This window comes from Salvelinus alpinus, chromosome 7 (genome assembly GCF_045679555.1).
Source record: "Salvelinus alpinus chromosome 7, SLU_Salpinus.1, whole genome shotgun sequence".
Lineage (NCBI taxonomy): Eukaryota > Metazoa > Chordata > Actinopteri > Salmoniformes > Salmonidae > Salvelinus > Salvelinus alpinus.
This window is the reverse complement of record NC_092092.1, coordinates 13,405,279-13,415,884: the sequence shown is the minus strand read 5'-3', so window position 1 is coordinate 13,415,884 and position 10,606 is coordinate 13,405,279. Positions and strand designations below refer to the sequence as shown.

The following is a 10,606-nucleotide window of genomic DNA, read 5'->3' as shown; positions in this document are numbered from 1 at the left end:
GCTGGGGTAGGCCGTCATTGTAAATAAGAATTTGTTCTTAACTGACATGCCTAGTTAAATAAATAAAATAAAGATGTGTTATTTCATAGTTTTGTGGTCTTCAATATTATTCTACAATGTAGAAAATGTTAAAAATCAAGAATAACCTTTGAATGAGTAGGTGTGTCCAAACCTTTGACTGTATGTCTCCACCCTAACAATGGGATTTGTCCACAAAGTGGAACGACGGCAGTCCGTCTATTCCTCTCTTTGGATTGGTGGATACATCTCGTTACTTTAATACTTTTTAGAATATTTGATGAGGGTTGTTGACGTCAACCGCCTGTATTCAATGGCGAGAGATGCTATGCTGCTAGCCTCATGTCATGAATATGCATAGCCATCTCGAGACGACTCTGATATAAAGTGTTTTTTCTCAAAGTTGACGGGATTTCACGTATCCTACTTATATCAGTACTCTCGTAACAACCTAAGCATTACGGAACTTCGATTAGATCAAGTAAACCTCAGGTAGAAAATAAGCCATACATTTTTTTGTTAACCAAATTCAACACACTCATTGACCTCCATACAAAAACTCTTTGCTTGGTGAGTGAAAAACAAAATAGCACCACCTGCTGGAGAAGACAGATTTTTGACCCAGTTATCCCTCTCGCTTCGCCTCTTCCTCTCCGATATATATATATACATCTCTATCTGCTGAATCTCTGTCTCCCTCACCAATAAATATCTTCTTTGAGAGCATGAGACTGAGTTGCTTGGTTTCTCAGCTATTTGTCAGGTCATAAGGATGTGTGTGGGAGGGGCAAAGCGGTTCAGTGAGTCCTTACAGGCAAAGTAAATCAATGCTACTATATCCGTGCCACTGAGTCTCCCCATAGATCACCCCCGTGTTTGTGTGCGTCACGGAAAGCAGTGGCTTGAAGTCAGAGTGCGTCACATCTCCTCCCACCTTCCCTGCAGTATAGCGCTGTGACGCAGGATCCCTCTTCATTTTTGTCTCTTTTCCTCCCTCTTTCACTCCCTTTCTACTTCCCTCCCACTCTCCCTCTGTATATGCTGTCTGTAAATCAGTCATCTGTCAGTATTGCACAATACAGAGCAGCTCATTCTAAGCTCAGTGGAATAGCAGCTAACCAGTAGTGAATAGTGATGGTCCCAGGCAGGTTTTAGGGAATTATTATCGCTACAGATTAATAGGACAGAGCCCATTGTCGGACGACCTATATATTAAAGTAAGGGCACTGTAAAACCTCTTCCTCTCTCTATACATCTCTAACTCCAAACCCCTGTGTACATTGGCATACATTCCTATCAAACAACATCCATTCCTCTCATCTGAGCCTGTTTGACTTTACAGGGGTGTCTGTCTGTCCTTGAAAATGTTACATTGTCCTGATATCCTGACTGTACTCTGCAGCTGTCAGCTTATATTAGACAGGTCTTTTTCTCTCATGCTTATCAGATTTGTATAGACTATAACTCCTCCACCAGACTACACATCCAATTCAGCCTGGCTTTTCATAAGCCCAGGTCTGCGTCCTGCTCCTCTCTGCATCAAGCTGAGTCCCTAGCACAAGGTAGGAGTTGTCCTTAAATACAGTGGCTTGTGATAGTATTCACCCTCCTTGGCATTTTTCCTATTTTGTTGCCTTACAACCTGGAATGAATTTATTTTTGGGGTGTTTATATAATTTGATTTACACAACATGCCTACCACTTTGAAGATGCAAAATATTGTGAAACAAACAAGAAATAAGACAAAAAAACAGAACTTGAGCGTGCATAACTATTCACCCCCCCAAAGTCAATACTTTGTAGAGCCACCTTTGGCAGCAATTACAGCTGCAAGTCTCTTGGGGTATGTCTCTGTAAGCTTGGCACATCTAGCCACTGGGATTTTTGCCCATTCTTCAAGGCAAAACTGCTCCAGCTCCTTCAAGTTGGATGGGTTCTGCTGGTGTACTGCAATCTTTAAGTCATACCACAGATTCTCAATTGGATTGAGGTCTGGGCTTTGACTAGGCCCTTCCAAGACATTTAAATGTTTCCCCTTAAACCACTCGAGTGTTGCTTTAGCAGTATGCTTAGGGTCATTGTCCTGCTGGAATGTGAACCTCCGTCCCAGTCTCAAATCTCTAGAAGACTGAAACAGGTTTCCCTCAAAAATTTCCCTGTATTTAGCGCCATCCATCATTCCTTTAATTTTGACCAGTTTCCCAGTCCCTGCTGATGGAAAAACATCCCCAAAGCATGATGCTGCCACCACCATGCTTCACTGTGGGGATGGTTTTCTCGGGGTGATGCGAGGTGTTGGATTTGCGCCAGACGTAGCGTTTTCCTTGATTGCCAAAAAGCTACATTTTAGTCTTATCTGACCAGACTACCTTCTTCCATATGTTTTGGAAGTCTCCCACATGCCTTTTGGCGAACACCAAACATGCTTGCTTATTTTTTCTTTCAGCAATGGCTTTTTTTCTGGCCACTCTTCCATAAAGCCCAGCTCTGTGGAGTGTACGGCTTCAAGTGGTCCTATGGACAGATACTCCAATCTCCGCTGTGGAGCTTTGCAGCTCCTAGAGGGTTATCTTTGGTCTCTTTGTTGCCTCTGATTAATGCCCTCTTTGCCTGGTCCTTGAGTTTTGGTGGGTGGCCCTCTCTTGGCAGGTTTGTTGTGGTGCCATATCCTTTCAATTTTTTAAATAATGGATTTAATGAGATGTTCAAAGTTTATGATATTTTTTTATAACCCAACCCTGTTCTGTACTTCTCCACAACTTTGTCCCTGACCTGTTTGGAGAGCTCATTGGTCTTCATGGTGCCGCTTGCTTAGTGGTGTTGCAGACTCTGGGGCCTTTCAGAACTGGTGTATATATACTGAGATCATGTGACAGATCATGTGACACTTAGATTGCCCACAGGTGGACTTTATTTAACTAATTGTGTGACTTCTAAAGGTAATTGGTTGCACCAGATCTTATTTAGGGGCTTCAAAGCAAAGGGGGTGAATATATATATCCATTTCTTATTTTATTTTTTATAGCAAGATATTATTTTAATTTCATCAATTTGGACTATTTTGTGTTTGTCCATTACATGAAATCCAAATAAAATCAATTTAAATTACAGGTTGTAATGCAACAAAATAGGAAAAACGACAAGGGGGATGAATACTTTTGCAAGGTACTGTAGGCACAGATCTAGCATCAGCTTCCTAATACACAATCCTAACCTTACTATTTGGGGATAAAACGTTAGAACTGACCTTTGATTAGTGTCTAGGGGAAACATCACTGTACGCCAAGCTCTCTGCTTCGTGCATGCAGATAATTCTAGCAGAACTAAGGGAATATGGGCTAATATTCTACAGGGAAAGCAGTAAGCAGTGCACTCCATACACCCAGTCCATGTGCTCCTGTTCAAACCCAGCCCCCTAGCCCCCAGCTCCAGCCCCCTAGCCCCCAGCTCCAGCCCCCTAGACCCCAGCCCCCAGCCCCCAGCCCCAGCCCCCAGCTCCAGCCCCCTAGCCCCCAGCCCCCTAGCCCCCAGCTCCCTAGCCCCCAGCTCCAGCCCCCTAGCCCCCAGCCCCCTAGCCCCCAGCTCCCTAGCCCCCAGCCCCCAGCTCCAGCCCCCTAGCCCCCATCTCCCTAGCCCCCAGCCCCCTAGCCCCCATCTCCAGCCCCCTAGCCCCCAGCTCCAGCCCCCTAGCCCCCAGCTCCAGCCCCCTAGCCCCCATCTCCAGCCCCCTAGCCCCCAGCTCCAGCCCCCTAGCCCCCATCTCCAGCCCCCTAGCCCCCAGCCCCCAGCCCACTAGCCCCCAGCTCCAGCCCCCAGCCCCCAGCCCTATAGCCCCCAGCTCCAGCCCCCAGCTCCCTAGCCCCCAGCCCCCTAGCCCCCTAGCCCCCAGCTCCCTAGCCCCCAGCCCCCAGCTCCAGCCCCCAGCCCCCTAGCCCCCAGCTCCAGCCCCCAGCCCCCAGCCCCCTAGCCCCCAGCTCCAGCCCCCAGCTCCAGCCCCCAGCTCCAGCTCCCAGCTCCCTAGCCCCCATCTCTAGCCCCCAGCCCCCTAGCCCCCAGCTCCAGCCCCCTAGCCCCCAGCTCCCTAGCCCCCAGCCCCCTAGCCCCCAGCTCCAGCCCCCAGCTCCAGCCCCCTAGCCCCCATCTCCAGCCCCCTAGCCCCCAGCCCCCAGCCCACTAGCCCCCAGCTCCAGCCCCCAGCCCCCAGCCCTATAGCCCCCAGCTCCAGCCCCCAGCTCCCTAGCCCCCAGCCCCCTAGCCCCCTAGCTCCCTAGCCCCCAGCCCCCAGCTCCAGCCCCCAGCCCCCTAGCCCCCAGCTCCAGCCCCCAGCCCCCAGCCCCCTAGCCCCCAGCTCCAGCCCCCAGCTCCAGCCCCCAGCTCCCAGCTCCCTAGCCCCCATCTCTAGCCCCCAGCCCCCTAGCCCCCAGCTCCAGCCCCCTAGCCCCCAGCTCCCTAGCCCCCAGCCCCCTAGCCCCCAGCTCCAGCCCCCTAGCCCCCAGCTCCAGCCCCCAGCCCCCAGCTCCCTAGCCCCCAGCCCCCTAGCCCCCAGCTCCAGCCCCCTAGCCCCCAGCTCCCTAGCCTCCAGCCCCCTAGCCCCCAGCCCCCTAGCCCCCAGCCCCCTAGCCCCCAGCTCCAGCCCCCAGCCCCCTAGCCCCCAGCTCCCTAGCCCCCAGCTCCAGCCCCCTAGCCCCCAGCCCCCTAGCTCCCAGCCCCCAGCTCCAGCCCCCTAGCCCCCAGCTCCAGCCCCCAGCCCCCTAGCCCCCAGCCCCCAGCTCCAGCCCCCTAGCCCCCAGCTCCAGCCCCAGCCCCCTAGCCCCCAGCTCCAGCCCCCAGCCCCCTAGCCCCCAGCTCCAGCCCCCAGCCCACTAGCCCCCAGCTCCAGCCCCCTAGCCCCCATCTCCAGCCCCCAGCCCACTAGCCCCCAGCTCCAGCACCCTAGCCCCCAGCCCCCTAGCCCCCAGCTCCAGCCCCCTAGCCCCCAGCTCCCTAGCCCCCTAGCCCCCAGCTCCAGCACCCTAGCCCCCAGCCCCCTAGCCCCCAGCTCCAGCCCCCTAGCCCCCAGCTCCCTAGCCCCCAGCCCCCTAGCCCCCAGCTCCAGCCCCCTAGCCCCCAGCTCCCTAGCCCCCAGCCCCCTAGCCCCCAGCTCCAGCCCCCAGCCCCCTAGCCCCCAGCTCCCTAGCCCCCAGCTCCCTAGCCCCCAGCTCCAGCCCCCAGCTCCCTAGCCCCCAGCTCCAGCCCCCAGCCCCCTAGCCCCCAGCTCCCTAGCCCCCAGCTCCAGCCCCCTAGCCCCCAGCCCCCAGCTCCAGCCCCCTAGCCCCCAGCTCCAGCCCCCAGCCCCCTAGCCCCCAGCTCCAGCCCCCAGCCCCCTAGCCCCCAGCTCCCTAGCCCCCAGCTCCAGCCCCCTAGCCCCCAGCCCCCAGCTCCCTAGCCCCCAGCTCCAGCCCCCAGCCCCCTAGCCCCCAGCTCCAGCCCCCAGCCCACTAGCCCCCAGCTCCAGCCCCCTAGCCCCCAGCTCCAGCCCCCTAGCCCCCAGCTCCAGCCCCCAGCCCACTAGCCCCCAGCTCCAGCCCCACTAGCCCCCAGCTCCAGCCCCCTAGCCCCCAGCTCCAGCCCACTAGCCCCCATCTCCAGCTCCCTAGCCCCCAGCCCCCTAGCCCCCATCTCCAGCCCCCTAGCCCCCAGCTCCAGCCCCCTGTATCTGCATCCTCTCAGCCCAGAAGCTAAACCCTCAGCCCCCTGTGTTCCTATGCCCTTGTGCGTCCCTGGATAGGTCACATGACAGAGAATAGTTCAAGGGAAATTTCTAAAAGATTCACCTTCATCATCTCCAGAATCCCCCAACATCAACATACAGTATATAAAATATGGCACATTTCTGTGTTATGTAGTAAAAAAGATAGAGGAAGATAAGTGTTTCCAATGACATCATCAGTGTGCATTGTGTTATTTTAACCAATTATGAGTTGGCATTGTCTACTAAATGTCTACTAATTGATTGATGATGTCATTGGAAACATGCATCGTCCTCTGTAAAATGGTGAAATTTCCCATGAACCTGTTGTGTTGGCATCTGCAGTAATTCATGCTTGTGGGAGTAACACTTCACTTTGACATGGGGCTCTACACAGACAGATAGGCTTTTACAACCGTAATGACACAGTTCCATAGGATGTGACATTGCAGTAGTAGGTAACAGTTGTAACTATGGCAGGCCATTTTAAAATGCATTCCCTGGAACTAAGTAATGTCACGTTCCTGACCTGTTTTCCTTTTTCTTGTATTTATTTAGTTGGTCAGGGTGTGAGTTGGGGTGGGCTGTCTATGTGTGATTTTCTATGTTGGGGTTTTGTGTTCGGCCTGGTATGATTCTCAATCAGAGGCAGCTGTCAATCGTTGTCCCTGATTGAGAATCGTACTTAGGCAGCCTGGGTTTCACGTGTGTTTTGTGGGTGTTTGTTCCTGTGTCAGTGTTTGTGCCACACAGGACTGTTTCGGTTTTGTCACGTTTGTTGTTTTGTATCGTTTTCGTTTTCATTAAATAATGACCACTTTCCACTCTACGTCTTGGTCCGATCCATGCTCCTCCTCGTCTGAGGAGGAGAACGACTTCGACAACCGTTACAAGTAATGGTGATATGGAGATGACATACTGTACAGATGACACTTGTTGTGTAAATGGCTCTGGTTTAAACCATGCAGGAACATATTGTGTGTGTTATGATGATATGGCAAAAGTGAGTTTCTCTATCATCCAGAAGCATGCTGTTAAAACAGCCTATTCATTACACATAAAACCAAATAACCACCATATTGTAAATCAAATCTTCTCATTAATGAATATCAATCATCATCAATATATCATATTATCTAATCATAGTAAAATACCTTTGCAAATGTAGGTAAAATGTAGTGCCGTACGTTTTGTGGATTGTAAATATTGCATATCCCTTGTTTAAGGAGGCAGGTTTGTTGGAGCTCAGCTACACTTATTATACATCTGTATTAAAGCTGCAATCTGCAGTTTAACATCTGGTAAAAAGTATAGATCCGGTAGGACTGTGTGTCCATTGACTTCAATGGAACTGTGTGTGTGTGTGTGTGTGTGTGTGTGTGTGTGTGTGTGTGTGTGTGTGTGTGTGTGTGTGTGTGTGTGTGTGTGTGTGTGTGTGTGTGTGTGTGTGTGTGTGTGTGTGCATTGCCTGAGACTTGACTGTTCGTGCATTTCTTCCAGTGGCCACATGTGACAAAGAAATGACAGACTGCTCCTTTGAATCAGTATAAAGTCCCTGTGGTTGTAGACATTGTGCTTCTTCTCATGGCTGGTGTGTGTTTCTTCCCTTTGTGTGGTCAGAACACTGGCAGTGAGGATGGCATTCACATGGCAGGACTCCTACCAGCCATCGTTGGTTGACTGATAGAAGTATTCTATGATAAGGACAGGTCCCTGTGCTGAAAGCACTTAAGGAACTGTCTGATGGCAGAAGAGAGACATTTTTGTCTTCTTGGTTGACAAATAAAGATATTTATAAGATGGCTCATGTCTAGACTTGCTATTTCCCTCTTTTTTCCTCTTCATTTAGTTTCTTCTTCTTCCCCTGTAGAGATGGGTGGATGAAAGGTAACTCAACAGAAATATACAGTGAAGTACATCAATTAATTCAAGTCATAATGTTTCAGTAGTCTGTTACCCAGAAAACTCAAAGGAGAGCGCATCCAGGGATAGGGGAGTGGACAGAGGGCATCCAGGGTTAGGGGGTTGGGTCTGGGGAGTGGACAGAGGGTATCCAGGGTTAGGGGGTTGGGTCTGGGGAGTGGACAGAGGGCATCCAGGGTTAGGGGGTTGGGTCTGGGGAGTGGACAGAGGGTATACTGGGTTAGGGGGTTGGGTCTGGGGAGTGGACAGAGGTTATACTGGGTTAGGGGGGTTGGGTCTGGGTAGTGGACAGAGGTTATACTGGGTTAGGGGGGTTGGGTCTGGGTAGTGGACAGAGGTTATACTGGGTTAGGGGGGTTGGGTCTGGGTAGTGGACAGAGGTTATACAGGGTTAGGGGGGTTGGGTCTGGGGAGTGGACAGAGGATATACAGGGTTAGTGGGGTTGGGTCTGGGTAGTGGACAGAGGGCATCCAGGGTTAGGGGGTTGGGTCTGGGTAGTGGACAGAGGGTATACTGGGTTAGGGGGGTTGGGTCTGGGTAGTGGACAGAGGTTATACTGGGTTAGGGGGGTTGGGTCTGGGTAGTGGACAGAGGTTATACAGGGTTAGGGGGGTTGGGTCTGGGGAGTGGACAGAGGATATACAGGGTTAGTGGGGTTGGGTCTGGGTAGTGGACAGAGGGCATCCAGGGTTAGGGGGTTGGGTCTGGGTAGTGGACAGAGGGTATACAGGGATAGGGGGTTGGGTCTGGGGAGTGGACAGAGGTTATACTGGGTTAGGGGGTTGGGTCTGGGTAGTGGACAGAGGTTATACAGGGTTAGGGGGGTTGGGTCTGGGGAGTGGACAGAGGGTATCCAGGGTTAGGGGGGTTGGGTCTGGGTAGTGGACAGAGGGTATCCAGGGTTAGGGGGTTGGGTCTGGGGAGTGGACAGAGGTTATACAGGGTTAGGGGGTTGGGTCTGGGGAGTGGACAGAGGTTATACTGGGTTAGGGGGTTGGGTCTGGGGAGTGGACAGAGGTTATACAGGGTTAGGGGGGTTGGGTCTGGGGAGTGGACAGAGGGCATACAGGGTTAGGGGGGGTTGGGTCTGGGGAGTGGACAGAGGATATACTGGGTTAGGGGGTTGGGTCTGGGGAGTGGACAGAGGGTATACAGGGTTAGGGGGGTTGGGTATGGGGAGTGGACAGAGGTTATCCAGGGTTAGGGGGGGTTGGGTCTGGGGAGTGGACAGAGGTTATCCAGGGTTAGGGGGTTGGGTCTGGGGAGTGGACAGAGGTTATCCAGGGTTAGGGGGTTGGGTCTGGGGAGTGGACAGAGGGTATCCAGGGTTAGGGGGGGTTGGGTCTGGGGAGTGGACAGAGGATATACTGGGTTAGGGGGTTGGGTCTGGGGAGTGGACAGAGGGCATCCAGGGTTAGGGGGGTTGGGTCTGGGGAGTGGACAGAGGATATACAGGGATAGGGGGGTTGGGTCTGGGGAGTGGACAGAGGGTTTCCAGGGTTAGGGGGTTGGGTCTGGGGAGTGGACAGAGGATATACAGGGTTAGGGGGGTTGGGTCTGGGGAGTGGACAGAGGTTATACAGGGTTAGGGGGGTTGGGTCTGGGGAGTGGACAGAGGATATACAGGGTTAGGGGGGTTGGGTCTGGGGAGTGGACAGAGGTTATACAGGGTTAGGGGGGTTGGGTCTGGGGAGTGGACAGAGGGTATACAGGGTTAGGGGGGTTGGGTCTGGGGAGTGGACAGAGGGTATACAGGGTTAGGGGGGGTTGGGTCTGGGGAGTGGACAGAGGGCATCCAGGGTTAGGGGGGTTGGGTCTGGGGAGTGGACAGAGGGTATACAGGGTTAGGGGGGTTGGGTCTGGGGAGTGGACAGAGGATATACAGGGTTAGGGGGTTGGGTCTGGGGAGTGGACAGAGGGTATACAGGGTTAGGGGGGTTGGGTCTGGGGAGTGGACAGAGGGTGTACAGGGTTAGGGGGGTTGGGTCTGGGGAGTGGACAGAGGGTATACAGGGTTAGGGGGGTTGGGTCTGGGGAGTGGACAGAGGGTATACAGGGTTAGGGGGGTTGGGTCTGGGGAGTGGACAGAGGTTATCCAGGGTTAGGGGGTTGGGTCTGGGGAGTGGACAGAGGGCATCCAGGGTTAGGGGGTTGGGTCTGGGGAGTGGACAGAGGTTATCCAGGGTTAGGGGGGTTGGGTCTGGGGAGTGGACAGAGGGTATCCAGGGTTAGGTGGGTTGGGTCTGGGGAGTGGACAGAGGGTATCCAGGGTTAGGGGGTTGGGTCTGGGGAGTGGACAGAGGATATACAGCGTTAGGGGGGTTGGGTCTGGGGAGTGGACAGAGGGCATCCAGGGTTAGGGGGTTGGGTCTGGGGAGTGGACAGAGGTTATACAGGGTTAGGGGGTTGGGTCTGGGGAGTGGACAGAGTGTGTACAGGGTTAGGGGGGTTGGGTCTGGGGAGTGGACAGAGGTTATACAGGGTTAGGGGGGGTTGGGTCTGGGGAGTGGACAGAGGTTATACAGGGTTAGGGGGTTGGGTCTGGGGAGTGGACAGAGGTTATCCAGGGTTAGGGGGGTTGGGTCTGGGGAGTGGACAGAGGGTATACAGGGTTAGGGGGGTTGGGTCTGGGGAGTGGACAGAGGTTATCCAGGGTTAGGGGGGTTGGGTCTGGGGAGTGGACAGAGGTTATACAGGGTTAGGGGGTTGGGTCTGGGGAGTGGACAGAGGTTATACAGGGTTAGGGGGGTTGGGTCTGGGGAGTGGACAGAGGATATACAGGGATAGGAGTGGACAGAGGTTATACAGGGTTAGGGGGTTGGGTCTGGGGAGTGGACAGAGGTTATCCAGGGTTAGGGGGGTTGGGTCTGGGGAGTGGACAGAGGGTATACAGGGTTAGGGGGGTTGGGTCTGGGGAGTGGACAGAGGTTATACAG

At 53.7% G+C, this 10,606-nt stretch overlaps 1 protein-coding gene across 1 annotated transcript; it reads left to right on the top strand.

Annotated features, from left to right (window-relative positions):
• Nucleotides 1-3,166: 3,166 nt before the first annotated feature.
• On the top strand, nucleotides 3,167-5,569 carry LOC139580297 (uncharacterized). Its single transcript, XM_071408840.1, has 6 exons — nucleotides 3,167-3,183; nucleotides 3,565-3,756; nucleotides 3,930-4,137; nucleotides 4,290-4,730; nucleotides 4,857-5,228; nucleotides 5,444-5,569. The coding sequence occupies exons 1-6, from the start codon at nucleotides 3,167-3,169 to the stop codon at nucleotides 5,567-5,569; spliced, it is 1,356 nt and encodes a 451-aa protein (XP_071264941.1).
• The last annotated feature ends 5,037 nt before the right edge of the window (nucleotides 5,570-10,606 follow it).

Coding starts and splice junctions, on each gene's coding strand:
- LOC139580297 (XM_071408840.1), top strand. Junction 4,138..4,289: donor GCCCCCAGCTCCAGCCCCCA/GCTCCAGCCCCC, acceptor CTAGCTCCCTAG/CCCCCAGCCCCCAGCTCCAG. Junction 5,229..5,443: donor GCCCCCAGCTCCAGCCCCCA/GCTCCCTAGCCC, acceptor CCAGCTCCCTAG/CCCCCAGCTCCAGCCCCCAG.